Source organism: Rissa tridactyla, chromosome 1 (genome assembly GCF_028500815.1).
Source record: "Rissa tridactyla isolate bRisTri1 chromosome 1, bRisTri1.patW.cur.20221130, whole genome shotgun sequence".
In the NCBI taxonomy this organism is placed as follows: Eukaryota; Metazoa; Chordata; class Aves; order Charadriiformes; family Laridae; genus Rissa; species Rissa tridactyla.
The window spans coordinates 60,834,713-60,860,188 of record NC_071466.1 but is presented as its reverse complement, the minus strand read 5'-3'; the positions used below and the strand labels follow the sequence as shown (position 1 = coordinate 60,860,188).

Sequence of the window (25,476 nt, the reverse complement as noted above, 5' to 3'; positions counted from 1 at the left end):
CTGAACCTGCTTTGCTCTCAAAGGCTTTTTTAGGTGTTGCCTGGTGCAAAGAAAACAGGCTTTAAAGTGAGACTGTCTTCTTTGTACCCCCTAGGTTAATGACGCATTTGTGCGTCAGATGTATTGCATTTAGGCTTGAGGGGGTGGAATTGCAATAGCTACTGTGCACCGCTTGCTTCAGAATTAGGCTAGTTAAGGATTTAAATATTTATTTAAAATAATTTGGGGTTACTTGTTAATTGCTTTGTCACTGGCTAGGTAGTTGGAATAAGAGGGGTGTGGTACACTGAAATAACTGGACAGATTTTGACAAGCTTGTAGTGCCTGCTGGCATACCCACGCTGAGCAACTGCAGTTATGGAAAGCCTTTAGAAATTTCACAGAGCTTTGTTGTTCAGGTCCTTTCTTGCTGAACTCAAATATAAGAAAAAAAGGGTGTGTGTACGTATGTGTGTATCTGTGTGTGTGTGCATATATATATATGCACACACACATATGATATGCTTCTATACATGGATACACACCCACAAGCTTCCAGGAAAGAATACAGAATAATCTGAACTATCTTCAGAAGCTTAAAATAACTTACAGTATGTATATTACCCTTCATGATAGTATTGCATTTTATAAATTCTTAATGTGGTTTGATGTTAAAAATAAAATGGCTTCCTCTAGGTGTTAGAAGCCTTTTTACACTGTTAGCCATTTTTAAGTTAACCTCATACATGTGCTTATTAGACATTTGTTAAACTCTGGACAATGAATACTTTCAATAACTTTTGTACTCCATTGAATTTAGGACCTAACCCCTTTACTGGCCTTAAATTCTATATAGTTAGATGATTGAATTTAGAAATACTTTTTAAAAAATGTAGTGTGAATTATTGTAACTCGGAGGTTGCAGTGAAAATTTTTTGAATTGGTGTTTGTTTTTTTCCCCTCCTCCTTTGTTTCATGTGGTATTGTTACAGCAATAATTTCTCTGTAATTCAGCCTGACACAATTGGCTTGCAAGCTGGCAAGATTAAGCACAAAATATCCTTAGTCTGACGTTTACAACCAAAGTTCCACATTTGTCGCTTAGGGTTTTTATTTTCAACCCCAAAATTCCTAGATGCTTTTAAATAATGATACTATTTTTTTTTTTGATTTTCCCGTATGGCTTTGTCAGCTTGGTTTAACTGGAAGTGGTGGATCAAGATAAGTTTCTTCCTGGGATAAATACCTGAAGGTTAGTATGGAAGAGTGTGCGGAATTGAGGGGTCAGAATGACTTCCTGCTCATTGTACTGGACTGGTGTAGTCCATAAGAACAAAAGTCAGGATTTTTACAAGAAAAAAACGGGACTTCTTTAAAAGGTCATGCTCTTGATGGTCAAGAGCTGGCTTTCTGAGTTGTTGTCTGAGGCTGGGGAGCAGTTGTTACTACCCCTGATGAGTGGAAGGTAGGATTCTCTGAAGAGTGGGAAGAGGGGGAAAGATAGTGCAGTCCTGGCAACAGTGACAAATGGTTTTATGAAACTTGTCTAAGCATACATATACAACTCTTAAATTATATAATATTTGTACTCCGCTATAAAAGCTAATTTGGCCAGCTCTTCCACTTCTGAAGTGTTGCTTTCAGGAGGAGAAATTACTCTGCTACTCACTGAGAAGCCGTGCAGGGAGGTGAAGACTCCAGGAATCCTCTTCTCTGAAGAGGATTCCTGTACGGCCAAGACCAAAAGAGAGCGGCAGTGTGTCACTTCCCTGGGTTTTCTGCTGGTGGTTGTTGCAACAGATCCAAGCGTGGGTGTATGGCTTCACCTGTTTGTTTGTCTGTGCTGGAACAGATATTCGAGCTGCAATTTCTTACCTCTGCCTTTTTGGCTATACCTACTCTCTGGTCTATTTAGCTATTTTGGATCAAATATCTCCTGATATAGAGCTGTTGTCAAAACACCAGTGAATTTCAGGGACTCCTTTAATTTAAGAACATGTTGATTCTCTTGCAAAACCTGTGTTGGAAATCTGTGAAGATTTTCTGTGAACAGAAGGCTCTTGGGAAGTAGTTCTCCTTGAAGGAAAAATCTCCTGTTCTGTGAAGAAATAAGGAGGCAGAAGTAGTTGATTTAGCATACATTTTTCTTATTTACCTTGTAATCCAGAGGTCACGAGGTTATATCTAAAGTCTAACTGAAGTTTTATCTTAAGCAGATCTGCTTTTTTGATTGCTTGAAGGAAAGATAAAATGAAGCCTGGGTGAGAATGTCTTCTCGGGAGTACAGTTTATTTCTATACATCTGATGTCATTCAAACTTTCAATGAAAATGCTGTCTCTTATGTTTGGGAACATTTCTAGCCTGTCACATACACTTTATCTTGCTAGAACACAGGATCTCATAGGATCTTCAGGTTCACATGGATAAGAATCAATTGTATTAGTAAAAGATTATAAATTTAGTTCGAGATGCTATTAAAAGTTGCATCAAAATTAATGAAAATCTATTTTCCCTAGATGTCCACCTAGCACATAGTATTTTCTGCAAATACTGAGAAAACATTCTTATTTGTTTAATTTTGTAGTAAGCTGAAGGATACAGTTTCAAAATATTGGCTTGTACGCTTGATGTGCATTACTTAGTTTGTTTTGTTTTTTCTATGTTTTTTTTTTTTTAAATCCATTCTCAGCATGATATTACATGTTATTTCTGCTGTGCTGCAGTTTCTTTGAGTTAGGAGGGTTTTTTTCGTGGCCTTTGCTTTTATATTCAAATTTCATTTTTTGGTAATCATAATATAACCAATGACTATCTAAGAGTGAAGTGTTACTGTACAGTTTAGGGCCTAAACGGCTGTTTCAGATGGTAGACAAAGATGGACAATGAGCAAGGGAGAATGATGTGGTGACAATAAAACTAACAACATTTTAAAAGTTTGGGGTTTGCTAATAAGCCTTTTGAAGTATTCAGTGAAGGAAGAGGCTAGGTGAGTGTGCTAGCAACACCAATGGAGGAGACAGAAAATTCTAAAGTGAGACAGACTGGGCTGAAGGACATTAATGTATTTTTTTTTTCTTTATATTTGTCTGAAGATCACAGAAAGCAACTACTTAAGGTAGTTTAGTAGCTTCAGTGTGTACAAGATATGGTCTAATAATTTTAAGTAGTCTTTTTATTTATTAAGTTTGATATGGAAAATATCCTTAATTTGAATAACTGTTAGTTAATTTGTGCTTACATGGGTCTTGAAGAAATGCAGGGCATTTTGAAATAGTGTATGTCCAGCTTTTAATAGGATAGATCTAGGTATTTCCTGGAAACAGAACCGCAGACCTTAGATTTTAGTAACTGCAGTTTCTTAGTCCACATCACCTGCTGACTTGACAGCAACGTCGTTATTGGGTGTTACTGAGTTTTTTTGTGTGACTGCTCTATCTGTGCTGCTCATGAGTCATTTGATTTATTAATAAACTGTGGCATCGTTAAGATATACCAAAGTCTGCACGTGGGAAGATTGATTAATGATGGCAATGAGCTATGTCATTCTGGAAATAATTCCACAGTAGACATTCAAGTTGTAAATATTTTGATTTCAGAATAATATTAAATTATATGGTTTTATTATGTATTTTTCAAAAAAGACTTTCCTTGACATAACATGTGAGGTGTTTAAAATAAACCTTAAAACCTTAATTTAGTAAAAAGCCTTATATTAAGGCTGTCTGAATTAACAAATTAATATCAATTTGTTTATTTAAAGTAGAAAAGTTTAGTAGAAATATATAAAGGAGAGAGTTCTAAGGAAGTAATTCTGCTGAGTAAGTGGAATTTTTTTTTATGTGCTTAAACAGCTTATGCAGCAATTCTCTAATGGTGTGCAGATAATTTGTATGGCTTAGTCTGTTATTTCACTCTCATAACTTGCTTCAACTTGTAACTGTATTACAAGTGGCTTTTATTCATTAGCAACTGGAGCATTAGACCTAATTAGGCCTCTTAATAAGGAAGAAAGAGACATGTACGGGTACAGCATCTAACTGTTGCATAGTTTTTCATGGGTCAGTTGAATGAGAGCATTTCTTTAATCTCCTTTCATCTTACTGCTTTTGGTGAATAAAAAGCTGGTGTCTTATGTGCTGGCTTGTGGTTTTAGCTAAATCTCCTGATGGTTTCTGTAGACTTTTTTTGTTTGTTTTGACCTTTCAGTAGACTCCTTTGGGAAGAATGCTTAAATGTCTGTCTCTGGTATCTGTCTGCCCTCTCAGCTGGGGAAATTGCAGCACAGCTTCACCAAATGCATAGTTCCGGCAGCAAATGTACTTCTTTGAAAGACGCACATTAGAGGAATATCAGGCATAGGTTGTCAGGCATTCAGTGCACTGGCATGCAAAACATAAGATTAAATGTTGTATCTTCAGGGAAAATTCTTTAAAATTGAGGATAAAAATCTGAGGATAGTTGGTCAAGTCTATATGCAAGCTATCGTTCATCCTTGGCAATATAAGTAGGAGTAGCACGGAAAGGCATCCAACCCAAAAAATAGAGCATTATATTGCATCCAGGGAGAAAGCATGTTTCCTTTGAATGTAGCAGCAGGGGATCTTGGGGGAGCTGGATGTCATGCTTTGAAAGCAAACAAAATGTCTGGAGTTAAAACAAACCCCAAACAACAACACAACTCCGAACAACAAAAAAACCCAACCCTCCCAAACCCCCCCAAAGTTTAAAGCCTTATATGATCTTGGGGAATGGGAAGAAGACCTCTGTGGTGGAGAAGCTGCATGGGTGGTGCTTTCAAGACTAAAGTAGACTTAGTGAACACCCAGAAAGGAGTTGTCTTCTCTGTTCTTTCTCCCACCTGCTTTAGGGACAGCCTGAAATGCTCATTTGAATCATCCACAGATGCAGGTATCCTATTTTGTCATGAAATTAAGTGCCATTAAAATAAAGCTGGGAGCCAACTGCTAATTCTTGCAATGTTCTTGTTTCTTAGAAATTTACGACGTGAAGTCCAAGACAGGTTTATATTTCAGTTTAGAGGAAAACCAAGAAGTACTCTTACGTCAGCCTAAGGAAAGAGGTGAATTAAAAATCTCCTCAGGATTGCTCGTGGAAAAAGCCTTGTAAGATTGGTATTACGCAGTGGGAAGACTCCTACCTCGGGCTTGCTTGGCACAGAACTGCTTCAGTTTACGAGATGTTCAGACTTGGGGTTTTGACTCACTTTTTGTCTTTGGTTTGGTGTCTGTTAGTTTCTGATAATTCTAAGATACTGTCCAGGTAGGAAAAAAGCCATCTTTAGTCCAATACTGTTCTTGCAGTCAGTCTGCTTGTACATGTGCTGTCTCTAAGGAGGCCTGTCAGAACAATAATGAAATCCTTTAGCGGACGTGCAGTTTTGATCTTGAAGTCTCCTATCCTGACTAAATTCTACTGATTTCTGTTCTTTTTTTTTTTTTCCTTCTTTTTTCTTTTGCCTGGGACCATAAGGAAGTTAGGTTTTCCCTGAAAACAGAAAGGTACCTGCTAAGATGATATGAAATTAATCAGTCACCAGTGAGTCAAACAAGTGCACCTTGATACTTCATATATAACAGTACGCAAAACTGTGACATGGACAAGACTTAAGTTAATCTGTATTTTGCTTATCTCTGCTGTGATTTTACACTTATTTTATTTTGTATTTGTCACAGAGTAAGAGTTTCCAAGCTAGGGTACTGTATCTTATCTGACAGATAGTAATGACTAGCTGAGGGATACTAATGAGATACACCATGTTGGTGTTAACAACTTTAGCCAAATTCTTATTCCATGAAATAAAGAGCTTTTAAAAAATGCATTGTGCAAAAACTTTATGGACCCAGTAGAGGCACTGATTGGGAGAATCCTTTAACTTTGTGCTGCCGCTAAAACAGGCAGATCAGTTTTTTTATTCCAGCTGCTTGAATAGTAATACAGACCTGTGCATTGGTGTTATCTTTTGCAACCTACTAATGCAGAGACCTCTTCTATGTGGTATGTCAGCGTCTTTGTCCTGTCCAGGCTACTTGAATCTCTCCCTAAAAATAATGGTTTGAGAGTAGTTTTAACTGTAATCCAGAATTTGAGATTTGTGCGATTCATTTTGATGTAGAGATACCTGTCCAAAGAGGGATTGTGATTCTACCTGTTCCAGAATGGGCTTAATTCTTGCTTTACCAAGGCAAGTCAGTGAAATGGGAGTATTTTAGTTATGATGTTGACAATATGAAAAGTTACGTAATATGTAACACACTCCTATCTGTGTCTGATGCTTTTATGTTTTTTCTTCTTTTTTTTTGATGATTTTCTTGCTAAAGAATGTACTCTGTATTGGTGAGACTGCAAGTTAACACATTTGCAGTATTTGCTGTAGGAGGAATGAGTCTTCCTGACCGACTTTCTTGTGACTTTTTGTATTTCGTCTGAATGTAATGTGTATGGCAGGGAATCGCCAGGTGAATTGCATGCTGTATTCCATCTGCTATCAGCTCTCTGAGCTTGTCTCTTGAACTTGTGAATATATTCTTCCAGGGTAAGTGCATATCTGTTGGTTGCTTATGAAAGTGGCCAACTTTCAGCAGTATTAAGCTATGTATAGTTGCAACACGGAATCTTCCACTGACATGTGAAATTTTATGTCTTTAATACAGCTGCAAGGCAGACTGCCAAGCGTGGGAGGGCATTGCTAGAGTATCTCTTTCTAGTACAGATGAGAGGAGGAAGTATAGGCTTTTAATGATGCTTGTCATTCTGATAAAATGGGTCCGTATTTTCATATAAGCAACTGCCTTAAAGAGCCAATCCAACCCAAAAACCAACCAACCAAAAAAAACCCAAACCTCATCCCAAAATCCCCATCGAAACAAAGCATCAAAATCCTTCTCATTCTTGAAAGTTACTTGTCAAGAGATGCTGTGAGTTGCCAGGAATTTAAAGAGCCACAAAGGAGTAGAGAACAGATGTAGGGTTTTAGTAAATGATGTTGTCAAATCCTTTTGTTTTCACATATGCAGGACATGCAAACCTATAGTAGGATTATTCCTTCCTCCCCTCCTCCCCCAGTTGCTAGAGGTTAAGCAACAGTTCTTTCTCTAGAACAGCTAATAGAGACAAGTTTGATAGCTGTAATTATAGCTGGTCGATTTAGTGAATGCTGATACTGGCCACTCAACGGGGTTTAGTGATCTTGATGCAGATTGTATGTGGGACTTGGAGCAAAAGAAGTGCCATTAAACTAAAGTGCTCCAGTTTTAGCCTGTTTCTACAGTGAGGCTGCATAGTCATCCTTTCTTCCATTCAGAGGAAGTCCATTCTTCCAAGTTCAGAGGAAATTCTCATATGCTGACTGTTCCCTTGCTATCACTTAACTTTTGTACATTAGGAAAGCAAGCTCTTGGAGTGACAAGTGATTTGAAGGAATAAGAGTATGTATGTGGGGAACTTGTCTTCTGGGCAGCAAATTTGCTTCTTGAATCATGGAGGTATGCTGGGAAGACTGAGAACTTTTTACATATGTAATTTTGTAAATACAGAGGTAATTCCTTAAGGGTATAAGATGCAAGAACAGAGAGACAACTATTTGGCAATTGGAACTGATATGAAAAGCACTGTTGTTAAAGGTACCATGGGAAGTCCTTCAAGCCACTGTCCTTGTAAAAAGATGAAATGTGTTGTTTCCATAATAATCTGATTTATTTTGCAGATATGTCTTGATTTAGCTAGTAATTTCCTGCAATTTTGTGAGCCACGTTGGAAATGCAGTCGAATAACTCTTGTGATTTGTGATATTCTTTTTCTACATGCATTGTTTTCCTGGATTCTCTGTTGATCCTTATTCAGCTAACCCTGATACAATGAATTGAGTACTTTTTGTACTTTTTTTTTTTTTAATTGCAGTTAAATAGTTTAAAACTACAGGTCATGTAACAAATTGATAAACTTTCAGCATGTCAAAGTCCTGTTTTTCATCTTTTACTTTTTGAATCATAATGTGTTACTGGTAAAATGTTTTAACGCACCTCTTTAATAAAGTAACTTGCATCTTTTTGTCTGTGGGGTGCCTGGCTAAACAGTATCTTTTTTTTTTTTATCTAAGTATTTTTCTGTGAATTACATTACTGAGATAATCACTAAATCCTCAGCGGAAAATAAATGTTGGAAATGTGCATCAATTTATCAATTAAATGTCTGTTTCATGCAGGATATAGCTCTGGAGGTACACATGTTTGTTGCTTTAAACAAAAGAACCTCCTCTAGTGGTATAAGTGTGTTAATGAAATGCAAGCCAGAAATTACATTAACCATTCAGTAGGAAAAAATAACTTCTGTATTTTTAAACTGATGTTATAAAAATGTTGGCTTGTTGGCCTTCTTTTTTGTCCTTCATCATGTTTTGAGAAGAACAGGGAGAATGATGGGGAAAGAAAGCACATTTATACTAAAGTAAAGTATGTTAAAGATGCATTCAAGAGAATCACCTCACCAGGATAAAACAATGTTGTAGTTTAAAAGTAGAATCCTTTACTAAATTAACCAGAAGAAATACTATTTAAAGTGTATAATATTTTTAAGTCTTTATTAGTGTGAGTTTGCAAGTGCCTTGTGCATTTCTTGTTGCAGTTAAGTATAATTGCAGCCCACCTCAATGAAACAAATTCCTGTTTGGCAGCTGCATCCTCAAGTAATGGTATAATTTAGTCTACGCTGTTCTGTACTTCCGTTTTCTGAAAACAAAAGGGGCTGATGCAAAATAAAAGTAAAGTGTAACTACATGTTCTTGAACTATTGTCTACCTTAATTTACACAGGAAGATCTGTTTTTGTAAAATTGACTAAACTGCTAGTTCCCTTCTTAACTCTTAAAGAAGCTTTATAGAGTGTTGTTTTCTGGAGTTTGGTGTCTTTGTGTTAGAGAGACTGTGTAAAAAGTGAATGCGTCGAACTTGGTTTTCCTAGAGAAAAGGAAGCATAGTAAATCGTTATTGTCTTGACTATTAGTTAATCTTATGATTTCTTTCAGCACATTAGAAATGTGCTTGCATTGTGGATGGGATGGGCAAACTCTTGGTCAGGCTCAATTTCACGATTGTGGTAAGCTGAAATAACAATATTTTATGCAGAGGTGAGAGCAGAGAGAAGGGGAAGAGAGAGGGGTATTAACATCTTACCTTAGGTCTGAAGAGTAAGAAACCTGTGCCTGAAGTTCTGCCTTCTTGCCTTACTGGCAATAACAGAGGATATTTGAGCTTCTCCATAACTCAGTCTGTTTTCTGCAGATTAAGGTGACTTTCTCTTCTATTAGAGAATACATAAAAATTCATGTCAAGTTAAATTTAGGAAGTCAGTTATATTGAAGTGAGATAATTAACTCTCCAAAGAAGTGGAGCAGAGTTGAGAATCGAATGAAGGTGGTGGCTTAGTTTTTACAGCTTTCTGACTGCTCTACTAGACAGGGAGAATAAAATAGGGATATGCTTCTCTAAGGAGTTGAATTTTTTCTCAGGTGTATTTTTGTTTGGTAAATACAGCCACTGGGGCTTGTGTACTTGGAGGTTGTAACTTGTTAGTTTTAAGAAGAAACAAAGGGAAACCAAAATACCTCTCTCAAAACCAGGAGAAAACTGCTCATCACAGTTCACTTTTTTTCAGGAGGAATTTAGCATATGCGGTTCACTTTTTTTCAGGAGGAATTTAGCATATGTGTTTAGCATACAGTTATATGCTAAAACTACTGCATGGGAGAGCTAGGTTAGTCAAACCTTCAAAATTACCAAAATGTCAACTAGGTTGCATACAAAATTGCTTTGCACTACACTAAAGAATTCTACAGATATGATCCCGATAAACATTGCTGCCTCTTATTTTGCGAGTGTGTGTAAGCTTAACAGTGTCTGTAAGTAGCAGTATAGTAGGAGAGTAGATTGGATTACAAAAGTGATGTTGAAGCATGACTTGAGTTTATGTTGCAGTTAAGGACAGGAATGGAAGATATTAACCACAGAGCACTGTGTAGCCTTGAATTCCAAGGCCAAGAGACACTTCTGAAAACTGTTCAGAAGACAAGGGAGACACCCCCGCAAGTGTTTTGTGCTGTCAGCAAAGAGAAAATCCTAAAGGCAGCAAGTGATGGCTGGCTGGTCTTCATGGCTGCAGAGCTGAGGTTCTCTCAAGTGATTTGAATCAAAATATATGAAGACATCGTTGCGTTGTCTTCTCAGTGTTTTTTTGGAGGATGATCGGTGATGGACATCTACAATGGAGGGTTCTGAGGAGGGAGGAATGAGCTGAGAGCATTAATAACGTGCAAGACAAGTGAGCCAACTGTCTCAAATGAGGAAAGGGGCTGAGGGAGGCTGGTAGTTTACTTGAAGAGTTAAGTGCTTAAAAGTTGAAGGTATAAAGGGGGTGGGTGGGTGAGTTTAATTTTGAGTTGGTATCTTTGTAGAGTATATAAGATTTTTACTGTGATGACAATTTGATGTTAAGGTAAATTCTTAATATGGATTTAGCACTACGATTAAAAAGAGCATCCCCACCCTACTCCCAAAAAAGAGCGTCATGTCTGTTTGGGGTATTGGTCCTGGAGAATGTGCTTGGTTAGTGGCTGGTTTTGATAGTACCTGAGTAAGTGATACTAATGTAAAAAAAAAAAAAAAAAAAAAATGTAACACTTAGGGTTTTATATTTCTAAAGAGGCCCAATTGTCAGTAAGTGGCTAAATTTTACAACAAAAGTATTTTAAAATATTGAAGACTTGGACTTGGACTGTTCTACATGCTCATTTTAGGAATACACATTCTCTTTTGTGTTTGACTCATAACCTTAAGGCATTAAAATGGATCCACCTTTTTTTTCTTTTTTTTTTTTTTTGTTCCAGAGGAATACAACGTGCTTAGGGGCTGGCCTTTGTCTGTCATGCATTCCCACCATGACAGATTTAGCAAACTGCAGCTGAGAAGTTAGACTAGTTTGTACTTTCTGCCCTTTGTGACAGGGAAAAGCTATTGTTTTCACTGGATCACTGGCATGTTGATTACTTTGATGCCAAAAAGCATATGATTTTGCAGCTGTTCGTATTTTCAATCAAAGAATGCAGGCAAGAACAAACAGAAATCCTAAGAAAGAGCTTGTTATAGAGTCTCCGCAGCAGTCCAAGGATGCAGGTCCTTGTGAAGCAGAAGTGGAGAGTCCTGTGGTAGTGCTGGTAAGAATTTATTAAACAAACTATTTCTTCCCTTTAATAATTCCAGTTCTGACTGCCAGTGAAAAACTGCTTAATCTGACGCGAATGAGAAGTTCCAGCGTTCTTACTTGTGAACAAGGGGTGTTTAAGATTTAGGTTGGTTTGTTTGTGTGTTGTCTGCCTTTTTAATTAATTTTTGCTGTTCTGGTTTACCAAATCTTTGGTTCTCCCTGAGTGTGACTTTGGAAACTGGTTTTCATACTAGTTGTTTTTCAGTGTCTGTTTTGTCTAGGATAGTTGTACAGCTCTTTGAACCTAGCATGAAAACTACTTACGCTTTAAAATCCCTTCTAGCACCTCTATTTTTTAACTGCCCAGCATATCTTTCAGTTAAAATATATATGAACTCTCTAAAGACTGTATGTGTAATGGTTAAATTTTACTTAAATGTTCTAAGAACTATCTAAATAATTCAGGTGTACTTCTGTTAAAGGATGTATTTTTCAATGCCTTCAATGCACATTATTTAGGAATCCAAAGTTTTAAAGTAGCTCCCAGTGAGGGAAAAGGGAATATTCTATATGTGGGGGAAGTAATCAAATAAGAACATTTTTTTTAATATATTGCTACACACTTAGTTCTGTTGGAATTTTAATAGTACAGCAAGAGAACATAATAAGCAAGCTGAAATGAATCCACCAACTCTCTCCAGACAGGACAATAAACCTTTTCAAATAACAGAGGAGGACTGTTAAACTAATAACTTATATATCAGTAGAAAGAAGTGCTTTGATAGTTCTTACTAAAATTCTAATTTTACTTAGTAATATCTCATATTTAATTGCTGAATTAAGGGATGACAATCTCCTCTTTGTCTGGTGTGGTTGAAGTTAGTGGGAGCTGTGATGCTTAAATTATGGTCCTCCCCTTATTTGAACCTCATGCTACACATTTAAGAATCGAACTAAAACATTTTGACTATCTATATTTAGTATACACGTCTGTAACTTTAAGGGAATTGTTACTGTATATAACTGAAAACTTACATGTGTGTTAGTAAGACAAATTTTCTTTTCCTTTACAATGTTTTCTTTAGTTTCATTCTATGCAGAGCAATTGTTAGTAAAACGTGGGGTTTTTTGTATGGGTGTGTTCTGATTTCTGGTCCAGATTTTCATCAGTACAATATGAGCTAATCTTGTGTGTGCTTTCCTGTCTTTGGAATGTTTAACTTTATTTAGAACTGTTTTTATTCCCCCATGAATACTCAGAGAGGATATTAGTGTTTCTGCAGATACTTAGAGTACTGCAGTTGATCAGCCAAGCGTATGTACTTACTTAAAAAAAAAAGAAAAAAGTATAAAACATTACTGTGCTTACTTATACCATTTATGAAGTACATCCTTATAATTTTCCAGGCACTACTTAATTTAAGTTCATGGATTAATGTAACTCCAGTGTTTGCCCTGCCTTTTTTTCATTTTCAGATGAAGTGGGTGCGTTCAAAACAAAAGGTCAATATTTCAAGGGAAGAACATTTAGGTTCTACATAGGTCACATAAAAAATGTCTTCGCTGTCATTTCAGTTGCTATTTTGGTCTTAATCTGTTACATATATAGAGAAGCATATATATGGCATATAATTATAGATGGTATAATATCCCTTTTTGCTTCTGCTTTTGGCTAGTTTATTGAGGAAAACTAGATGAAATGGTGCAAGGACACTTGGCACTAAGTGTACTGCTAGGCACGAAGCGAAAGTAGGGCGCTGTGTTTCATTTAACACTGACATTTGGGTTCGTTTTTATTTCATTGGGTTGTGATACTGCAGTAGATTTTTACTGCCACAATAAAAGTAGGTGTTTTCTCACTGGTATAGGGTGTAATAGGAGTGATAGCATTGCTAATTGGTGTAACAAAATGTAAACATCAGGTCTTCTTGTTTTCTGGATTTTAAACCTTAGAATTGTATTAGACAGCAATCCTATAAAGCATTTGGAACAGGAGGCTTCTGGCATACTCTAGTAATACTTCTCGTTGGCTATCGCCTAAAGCATTCTTTCAAGTGTGGATGTATTCCTTTTGTATGGGCAATTATGATGTGATTTACCTAGCACTTGGGGTTTTGGACTATTCTTCATAAAGATGAGACAGATTCAGCTGTAAAGGACTTGAAGGAAGCAACAAGTTTTTTGTGTTATTCATTTAATTCTTTTAATTGTAGTTCACTGAGAGCCTGCTAGAGTGTTGTGAGAACTGAGTATTTATAATGTTGTGTGATATTGAAACAATGTTATTTGTTTGAGTGCTGTTCTGAATTAACTTTTCCAGCATAGGTGGGTAGGTTCGCAAAAGGAGTCATCTGCTGTTTTCAGTGCCAGTATATTAGTACGTGTGCTCTGTTGTTTTCCTGCGATTTGAATTAGATTGTGTCATAACTTTGCTTTTGAGGTTAACAAGCAAGAAGAGCCCATGCAAAAAGCATTTAGATTTTCCGGGTGGTGCCTCACAACCTTACTTGGGATGAACTGCTATTGTGCTAGCTGTTGTGGAAGTTACCAAACTGCCACACGTGCTGTCCAGTTGCATGTTAATAGTCAGAAGTAGTAACTGCTTATCAAATCAGATGATGTTTCTGGGAAGCTGGAACTTCTGGAGGCCATCTTTCTGCTTGGAAACACGCTGGCAGTATAAAATGTAGGATACCTGAGCATTTCTGTCTGAGTCTGATTCTAGTGTTAGAAGTTTCTGTGCTGATAAGAGAACTTTATATAACACAGCATGCTTACTTTGTGTCTGAAGGCAGAGCAAATCACAGAGCCTAGAAATTAAACAACTGTAACTGCATCCATATTAACAATCTGAGGTAGAAACTGGCAACGCAAAAAGTCTTATCAAAATGTTTGAGCTCTGAAAAGTGTTCTTGTGTTTAAATGGACCTTGACCATCAATGACTTCTTATAAATAAAAGCATAATGCTTTGTAATTTAATCTGTGTTTATTGAGTCTTGGAAACCCCCATTCTTTTCTGTTACAGCCTCCTGAAGACTTGGGTGAACAATAGAACACGAATCTTCAGGCTTTCAGGTTAACCTGGAAGAAAAAAAAAGTAAAAAAAAAAGTAGTGAATTATTATTTTAAAAAAAAAAAAACAAACTGTGCAAAAACCTCCTGTATAACTGACTATTAGTGTGGCTCAGTCTGTGTCTGTAGTCCCAGTAAGCACTTCTGATCTGTTTATGTGAGCTTGAGAACAGGTGGCAATACATTTCATTCTTTCAAGTCCTAGAGAATTAAAAGTTTTGAGTTTGTCAATGAAAGCATATTGTTGCTGAAATACATGCATAGTGGTCATTTTTCACATCAACCTATAGCAGCTTATTTTCTCCCACTGCCCCAAAGTTTACATCACAAAGTTAACCATACCGAAGAAAGGGGATAATGAGGAATGTAATATTTAAGAATATGCTCTAAGATACATTGCCTGGGCAATTTATTTTGAGTTTATTGTGGTTGTGGGACAATAAGATACAGGGAGCTGTTACTCATGTTTAGTATTAAATGATCTTGTTATTTGTCCAAAGTGGCTTCTCTCAAGCCAATGTTGAGAAATATGTAACACCATATATTCATCAACTTGTATGCTGTGTTCCCTGCTAGTGCTTGTAGCTCCATTCTGCTCTTCATAGGGACTTGTTAATTTGCAGCTGTATGTGCTAAATATGTTTTTATAAGGTAAATGATGTTTTGTAGCAGGACTCTAGCAATACTCAGTGTGTTTAACCTGACCATTCTTTGTTTTGTGAGAAGACAAGAAGGAGATAACATTTGTCTCAATTTAAACTTGCAAGAAAAAATATACTGTATTATTTTTTCTGAAAAATATATTGTAGGCAATCATTGAACTCTGAACTTAAAATTCCTTTTATCTTATGGCTTTTGACACTGCTTGTCCAAATATATAAACCATATTCTGGCAGATTAGAATAGTTACCATGCGGGCGTCATGACTGCTGTTTTGAAATGCTTCTTATTTTTGATAAGTTTCTATATCTATAATACACAGCAAAAATCAAAGTTGTATGACAGATACTTTGCTGTTTTATCTTCCTACATATATGGCATTGGGTGTTGGGCCCTATGAATTCCTATGCTCTTAGCATTTTCTTAGACTGTAGAAATAAAAATGTTGTTTGTTGCAAATTAATAGGAAAAGTTAAGCCTTTTTTGCACGACTGACTTTTAGTACCTGCAAACTTGATTTTGCAGTTTTGACTGGGATGAGTTTTGTCTGTGTTAGCTGGTCCATAAATCATGTTCAACAATACAGTATCTACCCCAGTGTCTTTTATATTACATGAAATAATAGACCGGAAAATATTTTTTTCTTAAAAAGAGCTTGAGAGAGAATCTGCTTCCTTGTGGTGCTGTAGGTTTGGCTAAATGCCAATGGCAGTGTTCTGTTTATTGTTTTCTCTTTTTCACATCTGGTTCAAACTGATAAAACATCCTCTTCCTTTTGAATCTGACAAATGACTAAGAAAGAAATGAGTAACACTTTGGAGAAACTTTGGGAAGAAAATTCTTCATGAATTTTTGGAGAAATTATATTTCTGCAAATCAGGAACTCTACTGATTAAATAGGAAGATGGTGTGGTTTTCTAGTACCACTATCTCTGTGTCCCATTGACTTAGAGAGGTGTATATTCAGGACCTCAGCTCCAGATAACTTTAGATTCTTTAAAAAGCTTCTAATGAGAGAGGATTCTTTTTAAATCTTGTATTTACAGCACGTAAGCAAAATGTGAGCAAAGCTCACTTTCTTTTAAGATTTTTTTTTATCAATTTTATGGTTGTGGTCAGCCTGTTTTGTGACTATAGGGTAGAGATATACATTTGCAATGAATTGGATGCTCTCTGAAGCTGCAGTATATGCGTTTCTGTTTTTTGAATTAGCTGTGCTAAAGAAATGATTTGTGTGTGTGCACCCATGAAATAATTCTAGTTATGCTGCTTTTAAAAGTAATACTTTTTCTCTGTTTTTGGTAAAATAAGAGGAGCCAGAGATAGCTTTCTTCCAGTCTTTACCTGTTGCCTTCTCAAGAGAATTAACAGAAGGATGGTTGTAGCTCTTCAGCACCAGGGAGAAAAGGATGAAAATGCTGATCGTGTGCCGCACCACAAAAAAATCCATTACTCATTTGGGGTGACAGCTTTCCCTTGCTACCAGTTAGTGGAATTGGTGCTGTAAACTATCTGTTTACCAGTTCAGACAGTAGATGTACTGCTACGTGAACCTTCTGGCTGTATTGACTATGTATACATTTCTTCTTTCCTTTAAAAGGCTTCCCAAATTGCATTTTAAGTACCTTAAAATATGTGGCCTGAATTAATATATATATATTTTTTAAGGACATTTTAAAAACTGTGAGCTGCACTGGAGCTGAGTAACAGAATTCAAAAATGTTTTAGCAACAGCTTTTAATAAGGACAGAGTTTCACATTTTGTTTAGTAACCTGAATCTCTCCTGCTTCTGAAAGTGTCCCATTAGCTCTCGTCTATTAACACAAGTTAACACACCTATTAGTAGTTAATAGACATCCTGTCTATTAACACATCAAGCTGCAGCAGGGTAGGTTTAGGCTGGACATTAGGAAAAAATTCTTCACAGAAAGAGTGGTCAGACACTGGAATAGGCTGCCCAGGGAGGTGGTGGAGTCACCATCCCTGGATGTGTTTAAGACTCGTTTAGATGTGGTGTTAAGGGATATGGTGTAAGGGAGAACTTTGTAGAGTGGAGGTGATGGTTGGACTCGATGATCCCAAGGGTCTTTTCCAACCTAAACGTTTCTATGATTAAGTGGTGATGCAGCCATCTGATCAGCATTTCAGAGACCTGAATCTGGCTGAAACCTTGCTTGTTGGGAGGAACCCGCTAAAGCAAGATCACTCCTAATCTGTCTCAAAATATGACTGTTCAGGTGCTGGTACTAGTGTGAGAAGGCTGAGGAACGTGCCACGAAAGAGAGGGTCCTTCTAGTGTCTGTTCTTCTTTCAATTAATTTCAGCCAATTGTGAAGCCAAATCTTTAGCTAACAGAGGAGACTGATTGTATACACAACTCAAATGGTCTTTCTCCCCTACTCATTTCTTAGACCCAGTTTAATTTGGAGTATTTATTTTTGTTTCTCCTCAAGGTCAAGTCATCCTGCACCGCACTCAATTCAGCCTGTCACTGCAGCATGTTGCATATTGTTTTTCATTGCGTCCTTCAACTCTTCAGAAGGAACAGTCATGTGGTAAAGGCCAACTTGACCAAATGGACTGACTTGGCCAAAGTACTGTAGCAGTCTCTAAACCTTATTTTAACATAAGAGTATACTGCACAAGAGCTCAAGCTCAGTGATTGACAGGTGAGCATCTTGCTTGCCTGGGTAGGCAGAGAGAGACCTGTTACTTAAGTTTAAAGTGGGAGAAAGGTGAGCGAGAGCTGTCTTGCCTTCTGAATGATAAGCTTCATTTGTAGATATAAATTTACTTCAAACGTAAATGTATTTCATGTAAAAAGCAGTAAAGTTTGAGGGCCTCTTCATACTCTGTGTTATCCCTGTCTCGTGTCCTTAAGGAAGCAAATTTATACTGGACAGTTACTGCCTTAGTGAAGAGTTGGAGAGGGTAGGTGAAGTTACTGGAATTTCTTTGGAAACAGAACTTGTGACAATCTGGCACAATGGGACTGTTCAACCTGAAATTTTGTGAAGGGGTAATTTGGTAGAGCCTACATCTAGGAAATGTGTCAAATAGTTGGGTGAAGAAGGTGCGTCTGGCCTTCTGAGTACTGAGAAAGCTTGGAGCACACCATTTCAGTAGTTTGGGATTCATTGCAGCAGTCCGAATATTCAAAGTCAGGCTCAACAGAAAGTTTTCTTGCAATCAAAATATTTTGTGCAAGTAGTACATTAGAGAAAATGTCACCTTTTCTTAATCTGTGTTTACGTGCTTCTCTTGTACTTTTCTGAGTGGAGTCAAAATGGTCCAACCACTTCATCACAGACCTGTACATAAGCATAAGCTTAAGCCTTTTCTCATGGACACTGATGTTAGTTCTTGGCTTTGTGATAAGCCATGTTCATGAATGAGAGGAGAAGAAGCAGCAGCTGTGGTTCAGGTGCTAAGCTCTCAAAATGTGTTGGGGTACAATATACAGTGAACTGAACAGCTGTTCTCCATCTCTGAGGAGAAAGGTGGCAAGCTCAAAATAATAATTTTCCACTGTGTCTCCTAGCTGTATTATCTGTACTGAGCATGTTGTAACATAGCTTTTGAACTTTTAGTAAATCCTTCCAGTGTGATTGTAAATAGTAGCTGGTTTTGTTGACAAAGCTACATTTCACTCATAATTTTTTGGTGGATTTATTTTCCAGATTTTGCTTTTTTGGCCTTTTCAGCTGTTATGCTCTGTTATGTTCTTGTATTTTGCTTAACAGTAAAGGTTTCATGTGGTAGATATGAGGAGATCTCAAGTAACTTTTGAGTAGCCTTTGAATTGAACCTGAAAACTCTGGTAACTTTCTCTGACTAAAGCTTTCCTAAAATGAATGTATTTGATTCACTTTTGGATGAAGAAAACATCTGTATGGTTTCTCAGGAAAGTTATGCAAAAATATATATAAATCTCATCTTGTCTGATGAGCTGTAATGATGGTATAAACTGGCCTTGCTGCTGTTCTTATGTCTAATATACCTTACTTTGAAATGAGTGCCACTCATCTTAAGAAAGTATCAATTGGAAAGTCTCTTCTAATTGCCACTTGTTTTAAAAAAAAAAAAAAAAAAAAAAAAAAAAAAAAAAAAAAAGGTGATTGTGATGCACAATTTTAGTTGCAGAAAGTGCAAGCTAGATTCTAACTCCGGTTTTACATTAGTTTGCACACTCCAAGGCAGTGCTACCTCATTGAGTACTCTCTCTAAACCTGCTTTGCCATCTCACCATTTAACAGAACGCTTGGTATGGGGAAGGTTTTTCTCTGATTGTGCACAGCCAGCTGTAATGCCCTAATGGCAGTCTCGGGTTTAAATGTTGAATCAATGCATAGTAACTGAAGAAAGCTACTCCTGCAATTGCGAGGAAGGAGGTGGCCTATGTGAATTTAAAAAAAAATATAGAGAAGGAGGAATGTCAATTAGCCTACCCCTACTGCAGGTTACTACTGAATTAAAACAAAGCTTGGCCTTAGCTTGGAGCTAAAGTTGTTTTAATCCCTGCTAAACCCTGAGCAGAGCTTTTTGGGCAATATTAAGCAAAGGTTACTACCAGCATAAGAGACTAGTAATTTCTTTATAATATTTTTTGCAGTGAAAATACATACATAATTATTCTGATAAGCTCTGACTTAGTGTGTTTTGTGAAATAGTTCTGTTTCTTCCTTCTGAGGCAAATAGCATGCTTATCTCTGTAATTATCAGTGCACTTGTCCATATGGTGTAGCATGACATAAAGTCTGCATTGTGAATACTGTAGATTTTTGATGTAGAAGAAATCTCATTCTGCCAATTTTTTTAAGGAATAATTTCTGAAAATGAGTCAACAGTTGTAACTTTTTGTCAATATACCTGAATTTATTTTCTTTTTTTTCCTAGGCAAAACCAAAGCTCATAGAACCAATAGACTATGAGAATGTCATCGTTCAGAGGAAAACACAGATTTTGAATGATGCTTTACGTGAGATGCTACTGTTCCCTTATGATGACTTTCAGGTAATTTAATCCTTCCCCCGGCTTTTTGCCACTTAAAATTGTGTTTTGGCAAAATAGCCCCTGCATAACAGGGCTCTGACTTGATTAAGCCAGACTTTACCAAGTTTTGGGATCATCTTGATATATTTCTGTAAAATAACTGTGTTTATTAAATACATAGTTTATTTAAATACACTTTTAAAAATCTTACTGTAGATCCAGTTAGGATAACCACCAAACATCTTAAGAGATTGGCGTTGGTGTAAATACTGAGGAAAGTCTCTCTCACACATGCCCATACCTGCAGTCAAAATACCTATTTATATTTGAAAAGTATGCAGACATTTGAACTGTTTCTAAATTAACTGTTTCTGGGGACTGTATCATAGTTGAATACCTAAGATTAGTTCTGCAAGAACCTACCTGAAAAGCTGAGCACTTTATAGGGCCAAGTCGTTGAAGCTAAGTTTGTTTATCATGGTGAAAGTTGGTGATGATTTGGTGTATTTATCCAGAAGGGCATATAAAGTCCCATGAATTACACATGTTGAGTTTTTCATGAATTCTCTCTAGCATATTAAAATATTTACATGAGTGCACATGGACTCTGTTTTTAATATAGTCTACGTGCTTCATTATTACTGATTCTTACATGAATAACTCTCTAATTGGCTAGTTCAATTACCAGGGGTCATTCTGATGAACAGCTCTGAATTACCAATGGAGAGGAAACAAACCTATCAAGAATATCCTCAGGCATTTTGTCTGAGCAGTCTGGGTGATATCTGAAGTGTTTAACTGCTGTTTCAAGTGGCATCTTCTGCAATTCTTAACCTCAGGCCCATATGACTGAAGCTAGTGCATAGTTCTCAGTCTGGTCCTTTAAAGGGAGTGACTGAATTGTGTTCACAAACCGTTATGCCTTTTGTCATGCTTTGTTTGGATTCTATGGTCAGATTTTCATCAAGGCAGTCATTAAAGTGAGTGTTAATCAGAGGATTTCCTTCAGGTAGTCACAAGTTTGGAATATAGTCAGATTTCCTGTTTCTTTATCCCTCAGCAGTGTAATATCTAAATACATTTTCTGGGTTTCCCCTATATAGCCTTTTGACAGAGTCTCATTTTATACTTGATTTATATGAAGACTGGTTTGTACCATCAGACTTTATGCTATCAAACATTTATTTCCTTTTAGGATTTGCTGGCACAAACTTACTCCAAATATTTTTATTGTACACATGACTTTCCAATACTACTTTGGTCTACTAGCTTGTTTTCAACAACACTATGCATTTAAATCTGTCATTCAGTGTATTAAGAAAATATTACCAAATCAGAGAACAGAAATCCCTTTTAACCCTGTGCAGTTTCCCATAATCATATTTACACTTTTGAAACCATTAGTCTTGATATGGTTGCCAATATCATTTGAATCATTTAAATAGGGGCATATTTTCTGTATTTGCCGTTCTTCTCCGCATATTTTTTTTTTAATTCCTTTTTTCTAACTTGTTGCTGCCACACAATGTGTGGGCAGCTCTTGAGTAAGCCTTGGCACAAATGTTTGATACTGCCCTCATCCCCCACAACAAGAATTTAAAATAGTGAGCTAGAGTATTTAAAACTACCTGTATACACACTTAGAACAGTTTATAGGTGGAAACTCCTACCATTGTCTGAAAACCTGTTCAAGCCATTTCCTCATAAAGCATTTAGGTTTTATTTTTACAAAGTTTTTCCTCATGCTTAGGTTAAACTGATTACAATCTAAAAAACACTTGCCTAAAAAGGAAGCCAAGCCCTGATAATTTATAAGGACATTAAGAGTAAGGTTATTTTGTTACCAGCTTGGCCTTAAAAGTAGCACTTAAAACAGCACAAAAATACCTAATTTTCAGCACCAGATAACACTTCTACAATTTTTGGTAGATTACAGAAGTTACATAGTTTCAAGGAGGCAGATTGATAACACTATTGAATTTGTGCTGAAGTTTAAATTGTTTTGGGAGATATTGGAGAGAAATGTTTGGGCATAATTTCAATAACTTTTTTCAGGTGATGTGGTTAGATAACTGAAATGTAATTTAATTCAGTGTGCTTTTTCCTATAACTAGTAATAATACTTGCAGGAATTCAAAGGCAAGATTTTTATAACAAATATTTTGATGTCATGGTCAGTGCCACATTCAGTTTGTAAATCTTACCACCTCAGAGAAGCTAAATATTAAAGGGGAACTGATAGGAATTGTTAGTCCATATCAGAAAAGAAAGCTTGTACAGCAGCTGGCTTCTTTGGACCACATATAGCTTGCTTTTCTTTCTTTTCCCAATGAAAGTTATTTTCCTAGTGAGGGAAAGGGGAAAAAACAAACAAACAAACCAGTAAGTCACCCTTTTCTGTTTAGCTGTGACTGTTCTCCAGACATGCTGTCAGAAGCAGCTCTTAAGTTCAAACCACTACCAAAGAAATATTTGAGCAAGGATGGAGCAGAAAATGCTTTGCTCTGGGAAAACTCATAAAGATTGAAGGATTATTCTTCAGCCAACTGATCTAGTTACATGAACCTTCCCAGGTTTCTACTTAAATCCATTTGCCATCATCCTAAACTTGGTTAGCTGAGGTTATGAATTATGAATCCTGTTTTCTCTCCTTTTATATGTTTGGTAGCAGCTCATTTCCTTTTCAGAAAAGCATGATTTTTGTCCTACTTCAAATCCAGATAAGTAGGCTTGTAGTTTTTTTTCTTTCTTTCTTTCGAGCTTCTACATTTTCCTTGGTGCCATCATATCCAAATAATAGCAAGATTTGCTGTTTTCTAGTTTTCAGAAGAGCTCTTAGTCAGCATGATATGTAATTTTTTAACTTATCATTTCAAGATTGTTTCAGTTGCTTTTCACAGGCTTAAGTTCTGAGTTTTCTGTGCTGAATTCACTAATCAGGTTATTCCATAACTTGTTCTCATTGAGTTTATAGGGGCAGATATGTTGTATTTGGAGATCCTTTTTACTGTTAACATCACTGTTTCCTTTCATTCTTAGTAATTGGGCTGCCTAAACTTTCAGTACCTTTGTTCTTTGTAGTCTGTTCATTTCTAGCTGCTTTGTCATTGTTTTGTTTTTGTTATGGTCCTCATATAATGCATTTGTTTAGTTCAGATGATAGAACCACTTTCCTGCCACTTGTTGGAACATCTGCTATTAATGTTCGTGCTACTCTCAGTTACAATGCTGTCAGTCATTCAAGGCTATACCTATACCTTTTCTAGATGATTGCTGAGAAGAGTCGTCTTTTTCATAACATTGAATCGCTATCCATTGGGTACTCTTGTATCCAATTTTGTGGCTCTTCATGGCTTATAATTATTCCAAATCACCTGTATTTCAGTAATTTACTCAATAATGAAATGACCTCATAACTAAATAGCATTAGTGTGAAACAGACCACCTTTGTGTATCACATGAAAATCATATGCTCAGTGACTGTGGAATTGGTGATATTTACATTAACTGCACAGCAGGTAAATGGTTAAAAGAAACCTTAACTCAAAACTATACTAATGATTGCTTTGCAGTAAGACATCTTTTATCTAAATGCGTTTGTTTCAAAATACCTAACTTCTGAGTACTATCTCCATTCTAATAAGAAATACTTTTCACAATACTGGATAAGTTTGCTTGTAAGAAATACAATGTGGGTACGTTCTTATCTAAATTAAAGGTGCCATTACAAGGTTATCTCACTGTTATTTTGAAGGCATTTTGGTGCCTAGCTTAGACATTGTTTCACCTTTGTTACTCTTGTTTTTGAGCCATGTGGATTTAGCACACTTTCGCTTAAAGCTCTTGGCTTTTAGTTAATGCAAGTCAAGTACCTCTGAAAATAGATATTATGCCAACTTTGCAGAAATAAAAGTAAACCCAGGTCATTGTACAAGAAGGCACATCTTGAGTAGAAGGAACAAGCAAAAAAAAAAAATTCAACCAACGTCCTTATTTTAGACAGCACAAAGTCTAGAGTGCTTTCTTTAGAAAGCACTCCCACCTCAACATGAGGAGGAACTTCTTTACTTTGAGGGTGGCAGAGCACTGGAACAGGCTGCCCGGAGAGGTGGTGGAGTCTCCGTCTCTGGAGACATTCAAAACCCGCCTGGATGCATTCCTGTGCAGCCTGCTCTAGGTGACCCTGCTCTGGCAGGTGGGTTGGACTAGATGATCTCCAGAGGTCCCTTTCAACTCTGTGATTGATTCTATGAAAGTAAACTGGTCAAAATACAATAACTTATTTTGAAACGTTCAAAGAAATTTCACTATGACTTTTTTATTTTAAAATCTATTTTGTGCTTTGCCTTGAATCTTTAACCAATATTCTAAATCAAGGCTTCAATTTAGTTTGGAAATTACCTTACAATGCAGCTTCTGGCACTTCCCATACAACTGAAAAGTCTCTTCTGGCATGTAGTAGCTTTAGGGGCATGATCTAACATACAGCATGCCATCTTTTCCATCGACTCTTAAAACAATTCCTGTCACCACTTTTTGAGCGTTTCCCTCTCTAACATTATCTAAAGTAAGGATGGCCTGAGTATGTGGTTGTTGAATTGAAATCCAGTACTCTTCCGCCTGTTTTTCCTGCATTTTGCATATCCCTATTTTACCGGCAAGATACAGGACTTTATTTATAACCTGGTTATATATATATGCTTGTACACTGTTAAGGCTTTTTCTTGTTTTACTCCTTCTTAATGTTTTGAATAATCAACTGTTAATAACCATCATTTCAAGCATCCTAAAGGGATGTGGAGGAGAAAGTGGTTTTGGGGGAAAATTTTACTAGCTCATATTCAACAGCCAACACCAGAAAGAGTACGTGAAGAGGAAAAAAATAATTTTTAAAACAGGTATTGGCAGTAAGTATGTGATGTCAGCAGCAATCTTTTATACTTTGTTCCCTGTAGCTGCTGAGACTTGTGTAGAATAAGAGTACTGTCACTAGGTGGACATTGTCAAATTTACAGGACAGGAAGAGAACCTTATCAGATAACAGAAACTGCTTGAACGCCTCCAAATTGGGGAGAAAAATATAAAACACCCATGCTAAAAACACAGGAGGGAGAAAGGCAAAAGATAAGGAATAACAAACCAAAAATGGACATGTTTGAAGACTGGTCAAATGGACCTGAGGAATGTTGTGTGTTGGCTGGCTTCTGTCTCTCACCTTTATCTGCCATAGTCCTTTTCTCTAAAATATCAGCTGAGTAAATTACTGCAGCTGATGGACGAGCTGAGAAAGAGGCAGCATGCGTTAAGACAGTTATTAATATGGACAAAATTGACAAATGAAATTCTTCTGTTTTGTCACTGACCTTGCTGCAGTACTACTTTTTGTATGTGAAAGACTAGAAAAAAACTTTACTATCATATTGATAATTGTGTAGCAGGATAACAGCAGCAGACATTCTAGAAGTATGTACTGCTAGTTCAATTTTACCAAGTTCCACTATAGTGGTAGGACTTGATTCACAAGTTCATGGCTTTCCCATGAAAAGTGCCTGGAAAG

At 36.7% G+C, this 25,476-nt stretch overlaps 1 protein-coding gene across 6 annotated transcripts in view; it reads left to right on the top strand.

The window, feature by feature from the left end:
- DOCK9 (dedicator of cytokinesis 9) overlaps positions 1 to 25,476 on the top strand; it is a 137,001-nt gene that overhangs the window by 18,300 nt on the left and 93,225 nt on the right. For 3 of the 6 annotated variants that reach the window (XM_054195844.1, XM_054195835.1, XM_054195812.1), the window contains exons 1-2: positions 10,908 to 11,203; positions 19,824 to 19,940. In XM_054195844.1, coding sequence (XP_054051819.1) covers positions 11,090 to 11,203; positions 19,824 to 19,940 — 231 coding nt within the window. In that variant the 5' untranslated portion in view covers positions 10,908 to 11,089. Of the gene's footprint in view, positions 1 to 10,907; positions 11,204 to 19,823; positions 19,941 to 25,476 lie in introns of those variants that run through there. The other 3 variants (XM_054195854.1, XM_054195826.1, XM_054195821.1) reach the window with 1 other exon arrangement.